A 24,239-nucleotide genomic window follows, 5' to 3' on the forward strand; every position below is an offset into this window, starting at 1 on the left:
AAATCACTTTATAATTTCTTGGGTTTTTTTAATCACTTGTCTCTAAACAGAGATTATATATTATCACATTATAAGGAGGAAAAATGTTATAAGAAGAAATAATGTTTTCAAAAGATGAAACCCTAGGGCTAAGCAGTAGCTCCCTAGTTAAGAGCATGGCTTAGCATGCACAAGGCTCTAAATTCAATCTCCAGCACCAAAACAAAAAAATGAGTGAAAATGAAAATGATTTCACATCTTTTTTCTAATAAAATACAGTGATCCATTAAAAACATGTATTTCTACTTAAAGAATAAAAATGATCAGTTTGTTAAAAAAGACTGGGGGTGGGGGGTGGTATTGGAGTTTGAACCCATGGCCTTCACACTGAGGTACATCCTGAGGCTTTTTAAAATTTTGAGACAGTCTTGCTAAATCACTCAAGCTAGGCCTGAACTTGCAATCCTCCTGTCTGAGCCTCCCAGAGTGCTCATATTACAGGCATGTGTCAGCACACCAGGCTAACAATTACTTTTAATAGAGGAAATACTCTGAAAGGGCTTCTGTAACTGATCAATCATCTTAGTTTCCTGAATATAGGGCAAGCATGAACATTTGAAAGAATACTTTCAAAAAAGGGAGGGGGGCAGGAATTTAGCTCAGTGGCACCACACCTGCCTCACAAGCGCAAGGCGTAAGTTCGATCCTGGGTACTGAAAAAAAGAAGAAATATTTTTGAGAAATATTACCTTGCTTTCTATATGGATACATTTATTCTTTCTCAAAACATCAATGTTTCAACATTCACCTTATAAACAGTTCATGCAAACATTTGGGAAGGTAAATTAAATGCTTCAGGGTTCATGACTAGTAAAAATGGTGAATACAAATTACTGCTGTCTGAAACTTTAGGAACAAAATAAGCTTTTTTTAAAAAGCTGTGACTAAATCAATAGTCTAATCAGTAGCTACAAAAAAAATTAATTAGGCCGGGGATTTAGCCCAGTGGTTTCACCGCCTGCTGAGCAAGTGCATGGACCCAAGTTCGATCCCCGGTACCAAAAAAAAAAAAGAAGTTCCAAAAAAATTAATTAGGTTGTTCTAAGTCTTCTACACTACACCAAATGCCTGGCATGGGAGCACACACCTGTAATCCTAGCACACAGGAGGCTGAGGCAAAAAGATCACCAAAAGTTCAAGGACAGGCTACAGTACATAGCGAGCTCAGAACTAAATAGTGAGACAGTGTCTCACAAACAAACAAATAAACAACAACAAAAAAACTATCAAAATACAAAACAGAAAATTATCTTTAAATACCAATAGACAAAATAGAATTTGGGGATACACAGAAACATGTATAAAAGTTTTTTTTTTTTAAAGACAGGATCTTGCTATGTTTGTTGCCCAGTCTCAAACCTCCTAGGGTCAAGTGATCCTCCTTCCTCTTTCTTTGGTCTCCCACGCAGCTGGGCCTTATAGGTGCACACCATCATACCCAACTAGAAAATGATTTTTTCCTATGGCTTTTCAAGTCACAAAGTCTAGTCCTAGCTTTCTGTAGGTCGCTAAATTCTCAGTATATCAGAACACTTCTATACTATTTACTTTGAAAGAAAGAATAAAGAACAAAGAGTTAAACTAGGTATGACAGGTTCTCAGTTTTTATGAGCATGCTAAAAATATAAAACACATTTTAGCAGAGCATCAAATTTTGCTCAGCATCAAATTTTGCTCAGCCACTTCTGAGATATGTTTTCTTCTGAGTTTATAAATATCTGCCCTACTCCATTTCAAAGTAATATAAATTGACAATTTTATAAACATTTGAGACTATTTTGTGCAAATTTACAATGAAAAGCCATTAGAACAGAAAATGGTAAGTCCCCTAGGTGTACGACAGCTGCAGTTCTAGAATTAAAAAAAAAAAATTCTATGTAAACCTTACACAAATTAAAATTTTCATTATTTGTAAATATATTGAATATCATACTAATTTTGTGGTATGAAACGCCTAAAAACAATTCTAAAGGTACCTAAAAAAATAAAAAAATACAAAATTCAATCAATTGTATTTAGTTAAAAATTAGATATAGTTCTTCAAAAGGCCAGAGCAATGAGGGTGAACCTTTTAGAGCTTTCAATGATAACAAACAGCTAGCTGCACATGTGTGCCATCGGTTTGCCATCATTGGGCTAGAGGTTCACAGGGCTTCATTACATGCTTAATTTCAATACATTCCTTTATATGTTCCCAGAATTATTATTATTTTTTTTATAATGTAAGAACAAATCTTAATTTCAGAAAATTATTTACCAAGAATATTTTTCTTCTCATTTACATAAAATTGAGTATTCTATTAATTTCATAGTATCATGGATTTTATGGAGTGACTAAAATTTGGTAAAAGTTTACTTAGTAGGTATCATAATCAAACTATTGTTTCATTAAATGCTGGTCTTTTTCAGAAGAATTTTTCAAAAAGTATAATATTCTAAATTAAAATTAGCATAGCTTATTGTTGACACAGTGTGATCAAGACTTCTGATGTTGAGGTGCTGGATTATCCTAGTGATTTTCTCATGACTTTTGATTTGCTTTAGGTGTGTTAATGTTCACCAGATATACACCAAATTAAACTGATAATGCAATTTCTGGCATCACTTGCTTTTTATCCAGAGCAAAACAACTTGGTTCTGTACTTAGTTCAAATCCTATTCATTTACAGAAGCAAAGATGGCTTTGTAAAATTTAATATGTATTCAAGCAGCTACCAAAATTAATTTCTTGGACTATTAGGTTGGTTCTTTTCTATTTCTGTTTCAATCACTGTGGGAGCAACTATGTTCTGAGTCTTACAGGTCTCTCTGTTGCTTAGCTTGCTCTCCCTACCGGTTCTCTTCCCTGTCTCCCACTGTCTCACAGCATTTTCTTTTGCTCAGTTCCTTGTAGTCTTTAGCTGTGGAAGGGGGATTTAAATCGCAACCCCTCCCAGAATTATTTTTGAAAAAAATTTAAAAGAATCACAAGTACTTACCTCAAAAATAAAAAGTATAGCATCCAATTCCTCTCTTTGAGACTTGTGACCTATAATATTTTTACAGAAAAATATTTTAAAATACACCACTTTATAATTATGAATAATCACACTTCATTAGCTTACAATATTTCAAGCACCAAAGGGTTTTTTTTTCCCAGTGATTTTTTAGTAAATGTTTAACACGTTCATGACAGGGCCATACACACATGAAGTGTCTCATGCCATTTGATGAGTGAGTCACACATGTAACACCAGTGGTTCAAGCCAACGGAAACATTCTAAAATATATGCTATTCATTATGTACAAAGTATTTTAATGTCTCTATACTCTTTTGAGTAAATTTAGGTTTTAGGATTGGGGTTGCAGCTTAGTAGTAGTGACTGATTCCTACTGAACAAGTGTGCGCTCACATACAGGTATACATATATACACAATTAGGATCTACATACTTAAGTCTAAAAACAAATCATGATATATGGGGAACTATAAATGTGCTCTGAAAATTAAAATATAAAAATGACTGGGCCGGGGATTTAGTTCAGTGGTGTCGCCGCCTGCTGCGCAAGCACAAGGACCCGAGTTCGATCCCCAGTACCAAAAAAAAAAAAAACAAACCAAAAAAAACCCCCCCAAAAAACAACAACAAAAAATGACTATTCAAACATGCCCAAGGCATTAAAAAGAAGGTAGATGAGAAAACAGTTAAATTTGACAAGCAAAAAGCCACTCTTCTGAGCCTTCACAAACTGATAAGGATAATAACACTAATCCTTTAGTTTTCTCTCAAATTCATGCTTACTGGACCTGTGGTTATAGTGGAAGAGGAGTATCAAAAAGCTGTCTGATGAAAAGAAATGAAATAACCCTAAAACTATAACATCTAAGAGCCTCTTTTTGTTTGTTTGCTTGGTACTGGAGATCAACTCAGGACCTTGCACTTGAGAGGCAGGTGCAGCACCACTGAGCTAAATCCTCAGCGAGCCTCTTTTTAATGTTTATGACAGTTACTGGAAATATCACCATCAGTCACAATAGGTGTTAACATCTTACTTACCTTTTTGCTTAAGACTAGCTTCAATAGTCACAAAATTTTCAAAGAACACATAATATATATGTGAAAAATGTTGGTCAAAAAATTGTTTAAGATCAATAGATTCTGCATTCTCTGAAAAAGAAAAGAAAGTTTTTACTAATTACTATTTTCATAAAGGTTAAATGACATTTAACAAATATTCATTATGCCAAGTTTCTTTCAAAGTCAATTAACTACCCTAAAATTCTATCCTATTAAAATATGAGATACGTATTTATGCCAGGTATGCAACTATATACCAGTTCATGAGCTATAGCCAATGCCTAGGTGGATGTTCAGGGACTTGGAAGGAAATCCAGACAGAAAGAGACTACGGGGGAAAAAATTCAACCAATTTTAAACCCCAATACCAAATTCCATCCTTTCCAAAAAGGTTCCCTTAACTTATTTTGGTTTCTCTTTCTAAATAATGCCATGATTTTTATCAGTGAGTCCTAATTACATCATATGTATGACCTGGTATTATCCTCCTACAGATGTTACATAGTCTTGAGGAGCAAGGCATGCCTAACTTCTTTTATAATCTTTTAAAATTTTAATCTAGAGAACACGTTTTGCATAGCACTGAGCCAATGGTCAGTGGATTAAAGAAAAAGTTTAAGGGTTCAAAAATTTTCCCTATTTTCAGAAATACTGTTTGTTTGGAAGTATTTGTGAATTAGTATTTCCTTAAAGAAACAAGAAAGAAAGAAAGAAAAAAAGAAAGAAAGAAAGAAAAAGAAAGAAAGGAAAAGAATTTTACTATAAATTCAAATTGAGATTTCTAAGATTTAAGAAACTGGTGCAAACTTAGGAATGCTTACATCTTTAGGAATACTAACTTTAGCAAAATAATTCTAGACATTTAGTTTCCACAAATGAAATTTCTCTTTGGGCTCTTTTTGTAACTGAGCTTTGAGAACCTGATCATAATACATTTATTTTTACTACATATTTTTATTAAGACATTTAGTCATTATTAACCCATATGTAATTAAGAATTCCAAAGGTCAAAAGTTAGTTTTCCTGACTTTAAGGTTCAGACATTGAGGATTAATATGAGAAAACGGAAAAACAGGAACAAAATCTTTGTAAATAGGGAGGAATGGAGGGGTTGAAGGGAGGGCTGGGCAAGGGTGAAAAATAAGAACCAAGAGAGACTATGTAAAGGTGCAAATTTCCAGTGATGAATGTCATTATATTGTATACCTAAAATGTACCAATGATTAGAATGAATAATCGATGATGCAAAATAGGAAGAAAAAGTCCACAGGGGTAGGGGTAGTGGGAGGGGCAGGGGAAAGGAAAGAAGGGAAAGGAAAAATGATGAGAAATGGAAAAAATGGAAATAAAGTTTTTGTAAATAGGGAAGGGTGGAGGGGGTGAAGGGAGGGCTAGGAATGGGGAAAAAATAAGAAACAAGATGCATTATGTAAAGGTACAATTCCCAATGAGAAATGTAATTGTGTTGTACACCTACAAAGTACCAATAAAAGAATTTAATAAAGTGCAAAAAAAAAAAAAAAAAGATTTAGGGTATTCCCAAATGTTCATGCTGTATATAACACTGTTAATGAATAAAGTTATTTATTCATGAAAAAAAAGTTCAGACATTGAATATTTCTCTTTAAAAGTTATTAAATACCTAATCTGAAAGACTGAATTCAGCAAGTTTTGTAATATCATCATTCTTCATTCATTTAAAAAAAATTTATAACGGTTTCTCAAATGATGGCACCATAATACACTAACCCCAAGATGTATCACAAGCAATCTGCTTTTAATCATAAAGTACCAAAAATTGCAAATTATTGGCTTAACATAATCTAATCAATAACAAAGACAGATCCAACAATACTGTGGATTATTTTAACACACACCACTCATTCACTGCAAACACTGAAATCCTGGAAAAAAATAATATAAGTAATTTATATACAGTAACAAGCGGAGGGGTGAAGGTGGTGAAGAAAAGAGGACAAGAGGTAGCAAGATGGAGAAAAGGGGGTCACAGGAAGAAAAGACGATGGATTGGTCTACAACTAAAATTTCGAGTAGCTACTAAGAGTACCAACAGAATGAGTAACTTCTACGTATTAGAGCAGCGATGGTGACCCCATAGCACCCATGCCACAGCAAGCTGCTTGTATCACTGAAAGCTCTAAAAGGTTCGCCATTGTTGTATGGGGGGGGGCACAGAAAGGTTTCTCAATCTAACAGAAATTGGTACAGAAATGTACCAAAAAAGTGAATGCAGTAATATAGTAAAACAAAAAAATGCCAAATACAACTTACTAGGCTAACTTTCCAAGTAAGACAGCTGTAATTATACTGGATTTTAAAACACCCACAAATATCAAGCTATAAGGCATTTCCCAAAACACATACAAGCAAATTTAAAATAAAAAATGATTGAAGTGGCTACTTGGGAAGTTGAAGCAGGAGGTTCAAAAGTTCAAGGACAGCCTGAGTAACCAAGAAAGACTTTGTATCAAAATTGAAAAATAGGGCTGGGATATTGCTCAGTGCTCTCTGGGTTCAAAGTCACCAATACACTGCAAAATAAAAAAAAGATTAAAGTGACAAAATATATGATTTAGATCCTAACTTAAATTACCAATGTTGATTCTTCAATAAAGCACAAATTAGGCATTAACAGGCAATAATTACTACAATTAAAGAAAGTCAATATTATTTTGACAAAAAGCTGTCTACTAGGAAGCTTCAATTCTATATTTTCATACACAATTTCAAAACACTAAAAGCAAAAACCAACAGAATTCTAAGGAGAAAATAATCTGCTAACAAGTCTGGTAAACTTTAACATACCTGACTCAAATATTAACAGGTAAGATTTTAATCCTATCTGAAACCTAGCAGGGGTAAGACTAGTACTAAGAATATGGAAGATTTGAACAATACAAGTAGCATTTTACACACAAAACTCTAAATCTAACACTTAAGAGAATATCCCTTTCATGCAATGATGAGATATTAACAAAAACTGAATAAAGATACAAACTAGGCAAAGTACCAAGAATAACACAGGGCATACCACATTCTAACCAAAAGCAAAATTAAGCATTACTAAACCTCTCCAAGAGAATTTTAGGAATAAATGTTAAAAATTAAAAACGTTTAGAAATGTTAAGAATGATTAAAAAAAAAAGGAGCATATGTAACAGTCCCAGGCATTCATAAAGGCCAAGATGAGTGCCTAGACTCATTAGACAAAATACAAAAACTCACAATCATGGAACACTTGTGTAGAAGACTAAAGAAGGTCAATAGTGGAAATAATTGGCCCTAGACTCATCAGTACTTCAGAGCTACCTAATACAAAATAAAATGCAAAAGGATCAAACTGTTTCCAAATAACTTTGCTCTGGACAAAGGCTCAAGAAAAACTTTAGATAAATAAAATATCCAAGACTCAACAAGATATACTATCAGTTTTTATCTAGTACTTTATGTAAAGATTATGAGACATTGAAAGAAGCAGGAAAATATAACTAATAATGAAGTGAATAATTAGCAAATCAAATTCACACCAGAACACAAACGTCAGAATATGCAGGAAAAAGTAGGAAAATAATTAAACTGTATCTCACATGTTCAAAAAGTTAAGGAGGATGGAAGATCAATCTCTATGGATTTAAAACTAATAATCTACAGTGAAGAGTAAACTAGATAGAATTAACAGCAGATTGGTGTTTTAGAAAGGATAAATTAAACTGGGCCTCTAATCCCAGCTATTTGGGAGACTGAGGCAGAAGAACTGAAAGTTGACACTGCCTCAAAATAAAAATAAAAAGGGCTGGATATGGAGCTCAATGGGTTGGTACCACTGGGCTTAATACTTGCGCCGCCCCCCCCCCCCCGCCCTGGAAAAAAAACCACAGAAGAACAGAACAACAAAACAGAGAGAAAAAAAATCCCCCATATTGAAAAGCACATAAATGAACTGTGAACCAAGTAGTCTAATAAAAGAGAACTTGAAATCTTTCAGGTAAAGGAGACATAAAAAATATCTGTAGACATAATGGCCAAAATGATGTCTGATGAAAATCACAAACCTACAAATGCATGAAATTCAACAACCTCAAGAATAAAAAACATTAAGAAAATTTCACCAATGCACATTATAATCAAATTGCTCAAAACAAATGAGAAAAATCTCAAAATCAGTCAAAGAAAAAGATATGTAAAAAATAGAGTACATAGGCATGGTGGTACACACCAGTAATCCCAGCACACGAGAGGCTGAGGGAGAAGGATTGCTACGTGTCCAAGGCCAGACTGAGCTACACCATAGCTGAAAAAAGTAGTTGAAAAAATAACATACTGTTTTTCTCTTCCTGAAGTGTGTATACATTTTTGGGGCAGACTTTGCATATTGAGCCTCTTTAATTATAATATATTTTGTCACTGAACAGTGAGTTCATGGCCAGCCTGAGACCTTGTCTCAACCCCACCCCCCCAAAAAAGAAAGAAGAGTAATCAAAGACATCTGATTTCTTGTAAGAATGCAACAATAGTTTAAAAATACTTAAAGAAAAACAATGATGCTAGTGTTCTATGTCCAGTAAAAATATCTTTCAAAAACAAGGAGAAACTAAAAGACATTTGCAGACATAAAAAATCTGGAGGAGGGGCTAGGGATTTAGCTCAGTGGTTCCACCACCTGCCTTGAAAGGTCCCGAGTTCAATCCCCAGTACCAAAAAGAAAAAAAAAATCTGGAGGAATTCATCACCAGCAGACCCACATACTATGGAAATGAAAAAGCCCTTCAGGAAGAATTATCAGAAATAGGACCTACACAAAGGAAAAAAGAACACTGAAATGGTAACAATTAGAGTAGATATACAAGTTTTTCTCTTGCTACTGAAAACTTTTTCAAAGATAATTGACTGTTTAAACAAAAATTATAAGGCATTATGGAGTTTATAACATACATAAAATACATGGAAGCAAAAGCATAAAGGAAGGGGAAATGGAAGCACCATATTAAAAGGTTCCTATGCAATATATAAATAATACAACTCACTTGAAAATAGATTGATATATTAAAGATGTACACTACAAATACTGAAACAATTGCTAAAATAACAACACAAAAGTAGACACCACCTATCTCTTAAACCAGAGATTTGATTTCAGACTCATCCCACTCTCATCTTCCTCCACCCAACCCCAACTCTCTACCCACTCCACTGGCCACACCTCAACAAATCACCAACAAGTTCTGACAAGTTTACCTTCCTATGTAGCTCTCCAATATACTTCTCTCTCTGCATTTCCTCTGACACTTGGTTTGGAACCTTATAGTCTTTTCAGTGAATTATTTTATTTTAGAAGCCTTCATTCCAGCCATAACATTCTTCACATAGTTATCAGAATGATTTACGCAACTTAAGTCCAATTACTAACCTGCTTAAAATACTTCAAGGTTTCCCATCACATGCATAATAAAAGCCCAAGGTCTTTGATATAACCTATTAGCCAAAAGTTTCTTCCCTCATTTCCCACTATCTTTTCCACTGTCCACTACACAGTAAGGTACTAGTTGAGGCACAATCATTTAATGGAATATGTAGCCACTAAAAATGTTCATAAAAGAACATTATAATAAAAATTAAAAGGTTAATAAGTATTTGGAGTTGAAAAAGCAGCCAGGCATGGTGATGCACATCTGTAATCCCAGCACTCAGGATGCTAAGGCAAGAGGATTGCCATGAGTTCAAGGCCAGCCTGGACTACAGAGTGAGGCCTTGTCTAAATCAATCAATCAAGCAAGCAAGGCAGAAGTAGATAGTATCAGTGTAGGTAATATCAGGGTAATAGAGGCCTCTGAACAACTCCAGAAAAGCAAGTAAACAAAGGCAAAGTTAGTCAAAATCAACTTTTACTGAAATGTGGAAATTAACCAAAGGCTTATAATAACCAGGAAATTAACCAAAAGCTTATAATTTACTTTTTAAAAAAGGAATCTCACTAAGAACAGAGAGTTTTGTGACACTTTAATTTACTCTATTTCTATCCCCACTTCCCTCTCCCGCTCTGTAATAACTTTGAAAACCAAGAGCCCAGGATTATAGTGAAAACTAGCAGCCTATCCAGCTACTGAAGAAATACGAATGAGTCTGGTGCTCTTTCATCACCTCAATCTCAAAAAACTGTCATTATCTGACTAGTCGGGATAGCTTCTAGGAAACACCAACTTGGAAAGCTTCTCTTTACTTAACTCAAAGCTTGCCCACATCATAGCATTTTTCCTAGGATCATGCGTCTCAAACAAAAGGTGGCAATTTTTAACATCACAGCTGTCTGTCACTACCATAAATGATACAAACAAGAAGCTAACCAAAAAATCCTAAGAGGAAAAACTGGAGAGTGAGATATTAATAGGAGACTTTGAAAAGCTCTGATAAATTCCCGGGAATATGTTAGCTCACATACATGTCTAAGAATAAGCAAACTCAGGAAAGAATGGAGAAGGCTACAAGCTCTCACCTGTGACCGACCTTGAAACAAGAAGGAAATGAAGGGCAAGGCAGAACTGCAAACTGTCTACTTGAATCCACAATAAATGCAGCCCTTTGGTAAAGACTAGGAGACTTATTGATTGTAAGGAAATCTCTATATAATAATCACTTGCTGACCACTAAGCTGAATGAGTAAAAATTTTAATGCTCACATAAAATAAAGATGGTAAAACTTATGTCAATAAAATTAAGGGAACAAATAGCAATAACCAAAACTAGAAACAATATGTACTGGGGAGAAGGGACAATCATGTTTCCAGAGTTGATGTTTTATTTTAAAAGTCAAGTTTTTGGGCCAGGGATTTAGCTCAGTGATTTCACTGCCTGCTGCGCAAGCGCAAGGACCCAAGTTTGATCCCTGGTACCAAAAAAACCAAAAAACATAGAAGTCAAGTTTTTAACAAAAACTTGTAAGACAAAGACCTGAAAAGTATAATAATTAAAATAAAAAATTAACTGAATAAGTTCAATAGTTCACCTGACTGGCAAAAAGAAAACAAAACAAAACAGCCAACTTAAAGACAGGTTCATTATTAAGCTAATGATGAAAAATGAACAAAGCCTCAGAAACTTGTGGCTCACCATCAAGTTCACCAACACATGCATAATGTTCCTAGACTGAGGGAAAAGAGAAAAAGAGTGTTATGGTTTTACTCTAGAATGACGCCCAAAACTGTCATGCACTCAGAGACAGTGCTTTGGAAGGTAACTGGATCAGGAGGTGCTATAGCCGAGGTGCTGGTAGGAGGTGAGGTCTAGTTGCAAGAGACAGGTCACTGGGAACCTGACTTGAAGGGTCTATCACCCTCCCTAGCTCTTCCCTTAACTCACTGCTTCCCAGCCACATAGTGACCAGCTTTCCTCCACCAGACTCTTCTACCACACTTTCTTGCATTGGAGCCAGCTGACTGGGGACTATAACTATGAGCAAAAATAAACCTCTATTGGACCGGGGATTTAACTCAGTGGTTTTGCTGCCTGCTGCGCAAGTGCAAGGACCTGAGTCTGATCCCCGGTACCAAAAAATAAATAAATAAAATAAACCTCTATTTAAGTTTCAGGTATATGGCACTGTGTTAGAGTGATGAGAAAGTGACTAAAGATAAGGAAAGAAATAATGGCTGAAAACCTGAAATCTGATGAAAAGTATCTATCCATATATTCTAGAAACTGAATAAATTCCACATAGTACAATGTTCTTTATTTTATTACAGTGTGTCTAGATGTAGGTCTGGATACATCTAGATTCATGTAAATACGTAATGAAAGCTTATAAATATATCTAAAACTGTCCAAAGGCAAAAAGACAATAGTGAAGCCAACAACAGCAAAGTAACACATCATTCAGTAAGGATGTTCCAATAACAGCCAATTTCTCATTAGAAACATGAAGGCCAGAAGAAGTAAAATGATACTGTCAAATAGTGGAAAGACAAAGGCTGACAACAATCTATGTCCAGCAACCCCATCTTTCAAAAATTGAAGAGAAATTAAGATAATCCTCAGACACAAGATGCAAAGAATTTGTTGCTAGTAGGCACTCTCTGACAGAAAAACTAAAGGGAGGGCTGGGGATTTAGCTCAGGGGTGCCAGTGCCTGCCTCGAAAACACAAGGTCCTGAGTTCCATCCCCGGTACCAAAAAAAAAAAAAAAAAAAGAAAAACTAAAGGGTGTTCATCCAGCTGAAGTGAAAAAATATGAGACAGGCTAAAGTGAAAAAACAGTTCAAAACCACAGGAACAAATAAGAATATCAGTAAAAGTAAGTATATAAGTAAACATAAAAGACAGTTTAGATGTATTTGTAAGCTGTTCTTCCTCCATATCAAACGCATAAAGCAATAATTATAAATCTATGATAACAAACATAAAATGTATAGATACAATTTGTATGACAATAATACCACAAAAGAGGGTGAGGAAATGGATGTATACAAAAGCAAGGTTTCTCCTTTTTTAATCCTTGTTAAACTACTTATTCAAAGAGAAAATTTTTCAAAGAAACCAACTCTGTCGAAAGCTTGAGTTTAGTTTTATAATAACTGTTTGAGGGCCGGGGATTTAGCTCAGTGGTTCCAGTGCCTGCCTCGCAAGCGCAAGGTCCTGAGTTTGATCCCCACTACCAAAAAAAAAAAAAAAAACTGTTTGAATAATTAGACCTTTACATTCCTGAAGGTAAAATAAATGTGTAATCTTTTACCTTTAAAAAAAAAATCAAAGTTTCTGCATATAACAAAAATTAAACTGGCATTAATCCAAAATAGATTGTTACACTGAAAAAGCAAATTTTTTTCTAAATCTAGAAATTACAAATTATTGTATCACCAAATTGCTGATGTTTACTGCAAAGAAATGCATTACCTCTACTCTTCTGAAGCTCTGCTAGCCTTTAGTATACCACTACTATATAACAAAAATGTCATTTTTTAAATTGAGTAGTCAAATAATAGGAGTAATCAAAATATAGTCCTAATATTCTACATCCAGTCCCATAAATCCAAAATAGATAATTTATTAATTCCCTACACTTATAACATTCTTTTGGATGCTGAAAAAATTAAACATGTGCTATCTACAGTTTAAATTTAAAATGGCCACCACTAATATAGGCAGACATATTTATAAACATTAAGTTTTCACAAAATACAATTAATTTAAATAATGAACAAATAAAAGGGATTATTATGTATCAGAAAATACACTACACTAAGAAAGATAAATACTGTTACACTGGGAAAGAAAATATATTTTAAAATAACAGGATAAATGCAGAATAAGTCATGCTGGGGGAGTTAGTTCTAAACACACTAGATAGACTGTGCTTCTCAAACTATCTGTGAAGGGCCAGGTTTCTGTTTTTTTTAATTCTAATTCATTACAGACCAATGCTTTACAATAAATGAATAAAAGCAGCAAAAAGCTTCTGGTATAGATTGCATTTAATAAGATAAGTCCACTAATCACATGCTTGGATTTCATAGTATTGTCAAGCTGAGATGTCCTCAATGTACTCAATTACTATAATTAACTTGTAGAAAACTTAACTTGTATACTTAACTTGTAATATACATTTATTTCTATGCTGAACTTGTAATAAACAATAAACTAGCAACAGTCTACAGATTATGCTTTGTATAACAGTGGTATCGACTATGGGAATGAATAAGAGTTTCAGAGCAGACTGATGAGCAATTTTGATAGGCATTGAAATGACAAATCTATTCCTGCTATGAATTTCCCAACAAAACTAGGATTTCAAAAAGTAGAATGATATACTCAGAGAAGTGCCAGCACCTCCTCTTCCTGAATCCTCACAAAAAATTCATTAACTATTTTTCCATAGTATCTCCCACAACATCCATCCATTTCTAGTCACTGTGTTATACTAAGTCAAAATTTTGGGGCTGAAGCCTGATGTCCTTAGGTTTATAAGTGTAGAATGTAGAATGTCATGGCTGGTCTGAATGAGTCCTTCACAAAGCAAACAGGTTGCTCTCAGCAAACAACAGGCTATTTTCTGTAAACAAGGCAGATGGCCATAAAAGAAAATTTAAGATGGAATATACAATCTCCCAATTGTACACTGGAAATATATACAACATTGCACCAAAAAGTCCAGTGTCTACACACCTGCAATGACTGTCCTTGGAGTCTGTTGTAAATATTCCTTATGATCAGAGCCCCTTTCCAAAAATCTATATAAGCATAGTTTTCTTTCCCAGCTATCTGCTGAAATCTTCTACCCCTGATTTCAGTCTCTGTTCATGAGAATACACCTTTTTTCTCACGAGGCCTGTCCCGAGTGGTTTCACATATGCCATTTATAACATGCAGGACTACATCCTTTTACTTTCCTGCATTTATGTCTACACTTCTACCATTACTTTTACCCAAACACCTCTTTCTTCTCTTCTATTTATTGAAATTCTAAGTATCTTTCAAGACAGCTTAAATGTTGTATTAGATTTGATTCTTCTCACAGCTGGTGTGGCAGCCCATGCCTCCTAATCCCTGCAATTGGGAGGCTGACACAGGAGGATTAAGAGTTCAAAATGAGGGCCGGAGATTTAGCTCAGTGGTGGCACGCCTGCCTCGAAAGTGCAAAGTCCTGAGTTTGATTCCGGGTACCAAAAAAACAAAACAAGAGTTCAAGATGAAACTGGGCTACATAGTGAATTAGAGGCCAGCCTTGGCCACACAAGAAGACACATATTTTCTCTTATGTTTCACATTTGATATACGATTCTTTTATGGACTATCAACTCCTTTACTCCTCTCCAATTACCAAAAGTCAAATGGTTGTTCTGATTCATCATTTTTAGATTTTCAAAGAAACAAACAGATGTTTTTTCTAAAACATACTCCAGGTGCACGCTGCTATGCACACATAGTTCCAACACGCAGGAGATGGAGGCAGAACAATTAATTATGTGAGTCCAACAAACTTGAGGCCAGCCTGGGCAAACACAGCAAGACCTTATCTCCAAAAAGAGCCCCAAAATTATAGTTTCTGAGATGAAAAATAAATCAGACAGGCTTAATGATGATCAAATATAGCAGAAAAAAAAAACTAGAGTACTTAAAGACAACTACAGAAACTATCAAATGCGGAAAAAGAAAAAAGGAATCCAAAAAAATGAAAAGAACATTAGTGAGCTACCTTCAAATATACTAGTACTTTTTTTTCTCTGTGCTAGAGAACAAACTCAGAGCCTTGGGCAAACTAGGCAAGTATTCTACTACTGACCTACATCATCAGCCCGTAATAATACTTCTTAATAATATGGTAATCTAATATTATTATTTCTAACATGCTAGCAAATGAAGTTCTGAAAGGAAGATAAGAGGTAGAAAAACAGCCCAAAATTTTTCAAACTCGATGAAAACTATAAATTACAAATCCAAAAAGCTCAATATATATCAAGCCAAGAAACATGAAGAAAACTAACCAAAATACAGTACATTATAATCAAATTGCTCAAAACTACTGATAAAGAGAAAAAATCTTAAAAGCAGCCATAGAAAAATGGTTTGTTACATACAGCATAAAATAGAGATGATAGAAGACTCTGCAGAAATAATGCAACCAAAAAGATAGTGGCATAATAAATTATTTAAAGAATAAAGAAATAACCCCACCAACCTAAAATTCTAAACAGAGCAAAAATGTCATTTAAAAAAGAAAGCAAAGACCTTTCCAAACAACAAAAAATATAAGTATTTTACTTTTCTCATTTCTCAGACAAGATACCCAACACCCAAAGTTAAAGGAGGAAAGGTTTATTTTAGCTCACAATTTGTAAAGGTTTCAGTCCATAGTTGGCTGGCTCCACAGCAGGGTGGCATGGCAGAGGGGCATCATAGAGAAACAGTTCATGACAGAGCAGGCAGGAGGCAGGAGGCAGCAAGCAGCAAGGTGGCAAGCTTCTCTTACCCTTTTATCCCATCCAAGCTACCAGCCTTTTGGGTGGTGCCTCAGACCCAGGGTGGGCCTTTCCATCATCCATACCCAGAACTATTCTAAACCAATCAGTGGACTAATGAGGCACCACACACCCATAATCCCAGTATCACACCACCTAGATCCAGCCAGCTCTGAAAAGCCCCACCTATGAGCTCATGAGGTTTTGGGGAGATTATCTAGATCCAAGCCATAACAATATGGATCCATTACCAACAAACCAACTCTGCAACAATGTTAAGTCGTTCAAGCACAAAGAAAATTACAATGGATAGATACATGTATGCAAAGCTTTGTACAGCTACATGTAACAAAAAATATTTTACAAATATTTTTTCAAGTAAAAATCTTTTTAAAACTGCTTATTAGTATAGTATAGGACTTACAGCATAAGTAAAATACATGACAATAAAAGCATAAAGGCATGGGAGAAGGAAGCACACTCTAATAATGTTCTTATACTATATGTGGTATATCAAGTGTGTAGATTGTTTAAAAATATATGTATATTATGAAAATACATACATACAATAAATTACAAATAATAAAAGAAGAGAGCTGGGCCGGAGATTTAGCTCAGTGGTTTCGTCAGCTGCTATGCAAGTACAAGGACCCGAGTTCAATCCCCAGTACCAAAAAAAAAAAAAGAATAGAGCTAGCAAACTAAAAAAGATTAAAAAATCATAAAATTTAATAAACTAATGCAAAAGATGGTGAGAAAACTAAGAACAGACAGGCCAAATAGAAGACAAAGATGACAGACTCAAATCTAATTATATCAATAATCACACTAAATGTAAACATCCAAACATCTCAATTAAAAGGCACAGATTATTAATTCTTTTTAAAGTAAGATTCAACCATATTCTGGCAGCAAGAAACGCTCTTTAAATAAAAAGACAAAAATAGATTGAAAAAATGGGAACATATATATCCTTCAACACTACTTAAATGAAAGCAAAAATGGCTGTATTAACATCAAAACAGATTGTAGGTCACACTAATACCAAGGGCAAAGAGACCATTTCTTAATAATAAAGGAGTTACCAAGTAAGGTGTCCCTTGTAATCCCAGTTACTAGGGAGATAGAGAAAGGAGGACTTCTTGAGCCCAGTTGTTCAAGGCAGCCGGGGCAACTGGCAACACTGTAAGGCCCTATCTCAAAAAAGATCCTTAATGTTTAGACAGCTAAAGACATAGGTTCAAAATACATGCAGCAAAGGCCGGGGATTTAGCTTAGTGGTTCCACCGCCTGCCTCACAAGCATAAGGTCCTGAGTTCGATTCCCAGTACCAAAAAAAAAATTAGGCAAAATAAATGCAGCAAACACTGATAGAACAAAAGGAAGCTAGTGTGGGGCTTATAGTCTCAGCTACTCAGGAGGCTGAAACAGGAGGATCAGTTGAACTCAGGAGTTTGAGGTCAGCCTTGGCAAGAGTGAGATCTTCATCTCTTTAAAAGGTGGGGGGGAGAGGTTTAATAAAACAAAATCAACAAGTCCCCAGTTAAAGCCAGAATCTTCACACCCTTCTCTTAATGAGTGAAAAATAAATAATTGATAAAACAAGTAGATAGGATTCAGTAAGAACATAGAAGACTCGAACAACACTAGTGATTTGTTAAAATATACATCTTCAGAACATTCAACTGACAATGGTGTCATTTATGTTCAGGTGGATATAGAACATGTATCAAGTTAAAATATATTCGGGGCCATCAAAGAAATTTCAGTAACTTTTAAAGAATCCAGTCATAAAAAGTATGTTCTGTAGTAGAATTAAATCAGAAATCAGTAACAGAAAGACAACCAGAAAATCCACAAATAAATGCTAAAAAAAAACCTGTAAAAAAGCCATGGATCAAAGAAGAAATCAAAAAGGAAATAAAGTATTTTGAAAATAATGATAAATGAAAATACAAAATATAATTTGTGTGTGATGCTACTTAGAGGAACATCAATCACCAAATGCCTACTAAAGAAAAAAATCCCAAATTAATAACCTCAGTTTATACTTTAAGAATCTAGGAAAAGAACAAATTAAACTAAAGCAGAAGAAAAGAGATAAAGATCAAATTGGAAATCAATGATAGAGAAAACTACAGAAAAATCAATAAATCTAAAATGATTCTTCTAGAAGATCAATAGAATTGATAAGGCTCTAACTAAAGTGACCAACAAAAGAAAGACAAATTACTACTATGAAAAATGAGAGGGCAGGGGATTTAGCTCAGTGGCGCACACCTGCCACACAAGTGCAAGGTCCTGAATTCAATCCCTGGTACCAAAAATAAAAAATAAAAAAAAGAGAGAGGTAGGGCTGGGGATGTAGCTCAGTGGCACCGTGCCTGCTCTGCAAGTGCCAAGGTCCTGAGTTCGAAAAAGTACCAGAAAAAAAGAGAGACAGCACCCTGAATTCTATAAATATTAAAAGGCTAATAAAAAGGTATTAAACAACTTTATGCAAACAAACATAAGAGTTAAACCACACCATAGATCAAACAGACTTAACAGATGTCTATAGAACATTCCATCCAACAACTATAAAACATACATTCTCATCAGCAGCCCATGGAATGTTCTCCAAATAAATCATATTTTAGCCCATAACACAAGCCTTAACAAATATATATAAAAAGGAAAAATAAGTTCTTGCATTTTATCTAATTGTAATGGAGTGAAACTAGAAATCAGGAGAGAACTATAGGAATCAAACGCATAAGACTGAATAATTCACTTTTGAACAATCAGTGGTTCACTGAAGAGATCAGGGAGGAAATTTTTAAATTGTCAGAATTGGTCAGATATGGTGATACATGCCTGTAATTCCAGCACTTGGGAAACCTGAGACAAAAGAATCACAAGTTCAAGCCCAGCCTTGGCAACTTAGTGAGACCCTGCCATAAATACATACATACATACATCCAAGCTAAAAAGAACCCTTGCTTGCTTTGCTACCTTCTACCTGTCATGAACTGTTTCTCCTCTGTGTTGCCTATCTGCCATGCCACCTTGCCCTGCAGCCAACCAATTATGAACTAAAACCTCTACAAACTGTGAACACCTTTCCCCCTTTAATTGGGTATTTTGTCTTGGCAATGAGAGGACACTTCTCTAAGACACAACTATATCCAAAGAAAATGAAATCAGTAAAAATGAAGAAGAGAAAATGCTTGCACAGTGTTGGTTGGTATGTAAATTAATGTAGCCGTTATAGAAAATGATACAGCAGTTCCTCAAAGAACTAAAAACAGAACTACCATATCAAAAAACTAAAAATAGATCCAGCTATCTCACTGCCAAGAATATATCCAAAGACAAATCAGTATTTTAAATCACTATTTACAATCTCCAGTCATAAAATCACCTGAGTTGTCCATCAACAGATAATTAAGAAACAAAACAATGAAACATTATTGATCAATACAAAAGAATGAAACTGTCATTTTTTTAGCAACATAGATGGAACTAGAGGATTATAGTAAATGAAGTTAGCTAGGCAAGAAAGATAAATACCACAAGTTCTCATCTAGAGTGGAAGCTTTAAAAAGTTGCTTTCATTGAAAGAGAGTAAAGTACTGCCTACTATTATCTAGGAGAGGTGGAGAAGAGGGTATTGAAAAGGTTTGGTTAGCGAGTACCAAAATACAGTTAGAAGTAATTCTAGTGTTGTACAGCACAGTAGGATGACTTTAGTTTACAACAATTTATTCTATGTTTTATGAAGAACTAGAAGAAATGAGTTTGATAGACTCCAAAGCAAAATAATGATAAATATTTAAATATATGAAAATTTTAACTACTGATTTGATCATTACACATCTGATCCATGGATAGAATTATTATACCTCACCTTGACTTAATTGGTTTCTCATCTCTCAGATATAATACCTAACATCTTCAATTTAAAGAGGTTTATTTTGTCTCATGGTTACTGTCCATGGCCAGGTGGCTCCAAGGCAGAAAACACCATGGCAGAGGAGTCTGGGCAGAGGAAAGCTCTTTGTGTTACGGTGGCAAAGAAAGAGAGAAAAGAGATGAGGCAGGAAGAGCTATTTGTCTTTCCAGGTCACATTCCCAGTGCTTCTGACCCGCCCCACCTCCTAACACCTTTATAATTCTTTTTTTTTTTTTTTGAATTTTTTTATTGGTACATTTTAGGTATACAACACAATTACATTTCTCATTGGGAATTGTTACCTTTACATAATGCGTCTTGGTTCTTATTTTTTCCCCATTCCTAGCCCTCCCATCACCCACTCCACCCTTCCCTGTTTACAAAGACTTTATTTCCATTTTTTGCATTTCCCATCATATTTTCTTTCCCCTGCCCCTCCCAGTACCCCTACCCCTTTGGACCTTTTCTTCCTATTTTGCATTATCGATTATTCATTCTAATCATTGGTACATTTTAGGTATACAATATAATAACATTCATCATTGGAAATTCGCACCTTTACATAGTCTCTCTTGGTTCTTATTTTTCACCCTTGCCCAGCCCTCCCTTCAACCCCTCCATTCCTCCCTATTTACAAAGATTTTGTTCCTATTTTTCCATTTTCTCATATTAATCCCATTCCCTTCTATCCTTTCCCCTAGCCCTCCCACTTCCTTCCCCTTTGTCCCTTTTCTTCCTATTTCACATTACCTATTATACATTTTACTCCTTATTTACACTTTCAGTTTCTCACACCAGAGAAACTATTTGGTATTTATACATGTGTGTCCTATTTATTTCACTTAAGAGTATGGCCTCAATGTGCATCCACTTAGCTATAAATGTCTCTAATTTCTCATTTTTTATGGCTGAGTAGTACTCCATTTTATTAAAAACCCACATTTTCTTTATCCAGTCTCCAGTTGATGGGCATTTGGGCTGTTTCCAAGTTTTAGCTATCACAAACTGTGCTGCTATAACGTGGGCGCACATATATCACTGTGGTATGATTTTTTTAATTCTCTGGGGAAGATCCCCAGCAGTAGAATAGCGGGGTCAAATGGGACTTCCAGTCCTAGTTCTTTGAGGTATCTCCATACTGATTTCCACAGTGTTCGCACCAGTCTACACTCCCATCAGCAGTGGAGCAGGGTTCCTCTTTCCCCACAGCCCCACCAGCATTTGTTATTGGTTGATTTCATGATAACAGCCATTCTTTCTGGAGGTGGAATCTCAGCATTGTTTTCATTTGCATCTCTCAAATGACCAGTGATGTTGAACACGTTTTCATGTATTTATTTGCTATTTCTACTTCTTTGTCTGAGAAATGTCTGTTCATTTCAGATGCCCATTTTTGGATTGGGTCTTTAAATTTGGGAGGTCTGATCTTTTTAAGTTCTTTATAGATTCGAGATAGCAGACCTTTGCCTGAGGAAGAGCAGGTGAAGATTTTATCCTACATTGTGGGTTGTCTCTTCACACTGCCAGTGGTTTCTCTTGCTGTGCAGAAGCTTTTTAGTAAGAAGAGATCCCACTTGTTGATTGTGCTAGTTTACAGGCAACTGAGGTTTTGTTCATAAAATCTTTTCCTACACCGATGTCTTCAAGAGTTCTACCTAACTTCTGTTCCAACTGGTTCAGAGTTTCTATTTTAATATTTAGATCTTTAATCCATATGATTATCTCCATAGATGCAGAAAAAACAGTTGACAAAATCCAACATGCATTTATGATAAAAACTCTACATAAAATTGGAACAGATGGCCTCTATCTCAAACTGATAAAAGCCATCTATGAAAAACCAACAGCCAATATCATACTAAATGGTCAAAAGCTGAAATCCTTCACACTAAAATCAGGAACAAGACAAAGATGTCCACTATCACCAATCTTGTTCAATATAGTTCTGGAAACATTAGCCACAGCAATTAGACAAGAGAAAGAAATAAAAGGAATAAAGATAGGAAATGAAGAAGTCAAATTGTCATTATTTGCAGATGACATGATACTCTACATAGAAGACCCCAAGAACTCCACCAAAAGTCTTCTAGACTTAATAACCAAATTTAGTCAAGTAGCTGGTTACAAGGTCAACACACAGAAATCAATAGCTTTCCTCTACACCAATGACAGACTCACTGAGAGAGAAATAGGGCAAATAATTCCTTTCACAATAGCACCCAAAAAACCGAAATACCTAGGAATCAACCTAACGAAAGAAATCAAAAACCTCTTTTCTGAAAACTACGGCACTCTGAAAAGAGAGATTGAAGATGATATCAGAAAATGGACAGACATCCCCTGCTCCTGGGTAGGAAGGATTAATATAGTGAAAATGGCCATACTTCCAAAACTGCTATATAGATTCAATGCAATTCCAATTGAGATCCCAGCAGCATACTTCATGGACCTCGAGAAAACAATTCAAAAATTCATTTGGAACAAGAAGAGACCCAGAATAGCAAACGCAATTCTAGGTAACAGAGACATCACAGGGGGTATCACAATCCCCAACCTGCAACTATACCTCAAAGCTACTGTGATAAAAACAGCATGGTACTGGCAAAGAAACAGACCTGAGGACCAGTGGAACAGATTAGAAGATGCAAAAACAACGCCAGACACACTCAGCCATCTCATCTTCGATAAAGGAGCCAAACACCCTCACTGGAGGAAAGACAGCCTCTTTAATAAATGGTGCTGGAAAAATTGGGCTTCAACTTGCCAAAGATTCAAACTAGACCTATATCTCTCGCCATGCACTAAACTAAAATCAAAATGGATTAAACACCTTTATAATTCTATCACCTTTCAGAAGCTCTACCTGTATGAGCCTCTGGGAGGATATCTAGATCTAAACCATAACATTCCTCCCTTGCCTACCAAAGGACTCATGAGCATTTATGTAAAATACATTTGGTTCATTGCTAAAAGTCGCCAAAGTCTCAACAGTTCCAGCAGTGATGAAAAGTCAAGTCCAAAGTCTCCTCTGAGACTCCAGGCAAACTCAGTTGTGAGCCCCTATAAAAATAAAAAAGAAAGTTAAACACTGCTGATATACAATGGCACAGGAACAAGAACCTAGAAAGAATCTCTAGAAGGAGCACACAACACTCCAGATTCCCAGTAACATTATCAATGAGCCTAGCCAGGAGATTTCTCAAGATATCTGAGAAAAAGAAGTAACTCGTCCACCCTGGAAAAGTTACACACAGTGATGACTTCTGCAAGGCAAATGGAGGCTGGGCTCCATGGAACTTGTTTTTTTCAAAAAAAAAAAAAAAAAAAGAGGGAAGTTTATCGTTATAAGTGCCTAAATCAAAAACTGAAAGAGACCTCACATAAAAAAACAAGATCTTAGAAAAACAAGAATAAACCAAAACAGGGCCAGGGATTTCACTCAGTGGCACCGCGCCTGCTTCACAAGTGCAAGGTCCTGAGTTGGATCCCTGGTACCAAAAAACAAAGAATAAACCAAAACCAACCAACCCCAACAGAAGAAAAGAATTATTAAAAATCAGAGCTAAAATTAATGAGATGGAGACTAAAACAACATACAGATCAACGAAACTGAGTTGATTCTTTGAAAAGAAACTCTTAGCTAAACTAAACAAAAAGACTCAAATCAACTCAATTAGAGATGTAAAAGGGGATGTTACAACAGACACCACTGAAATCCAGAGGATTATTAGGAACTATTTTGAACACCTATATTCTAAAAAACTGGAAAATCTATAAAAAATAAATTCCTAGACCCAAATGACCTACCAAAACTGAATCAAGAGAATATGAAGAACCTAAACAAATGAATACAAGTAATGAGATTTACTGTATCTCAACAACGAAAAGCCCAAGACTAGATAAGTTCACTGCTGAATTTTACCAGACCTTAAAGAAAAGCTAACATTAGTGTTCCTCAAACTCTTCTATAAAAGAAAGGAAGGAGAGCTGGGGATTTAGTTCAGGGGTTCCGGTGCCTGCCTCACAAGCACAAGGTCCTGAGTTCAATCCCCCGTACCCCGCCCAAAAAAAAAATAGAGAAAAGAAGGGAAGGAACACTTCCAAAGTCATTGTACAAGGTCAGTATCACCCTGATACCAAACCAGAGAAAGACTCTAACAAAGAAAACTATAGACCAGTATCCTTGATGAACTTAATGCAAAAGTGCTCAAAAACAAATTTCAACACCACATAAAAAAGATGA

At 35.3% G+C, this 24,239-nt stretch overlaps 1 protein-coding gene across 8 annotated transcripts in view; it reads right to left on the minus strand.

Moving 5' to 3' along the window:
- Ralgapa1 (Ral GTPase activating protein catalytic subunit alpha 1) overlaps positions 1–24,239 on the minus strand; it is a 228,736-nt gene that overhangs the window by 193,876 nt on the left and 10,621 nt on the right. For all 8 annotated transcript variants that reach the window (XM_013066624.3, XM_087197118.1, XM_087197119.1 and 5 more), the window contains exons 2-3: positions 4,076–4,186; positions 3,018–3,067 (exon numbers count right to left, since the gene is read on the minus strand). In XM_013066624.3, coding sequence (XP_012922078.1) covers positions 3,018–3,067; positions 4,076–4,186 — 161 coding nt within the window. The remainder of the gene's footprint in view (positions 1–3,017; positions 3,068–4,075; positions 4,187–24,239) is intronic.

The sequence above is a fragment of the Heterocephalus glaber genome, unplaced genomic scaffold (genome assembly GCF_053883595.1).
Source record: "Heterocephalus glaber isolate CG9 unplaced genomic scaffold, H.glaber_assembly_v1.0 deba00001662, whole genome shotgun sequence".
Lineage (NCBI taxonomy): Eukaryota > Metazoa > Chordata > Mammalia > Rodentia > Bathyergidae > Heterocephalus > Heterocephalus glaber.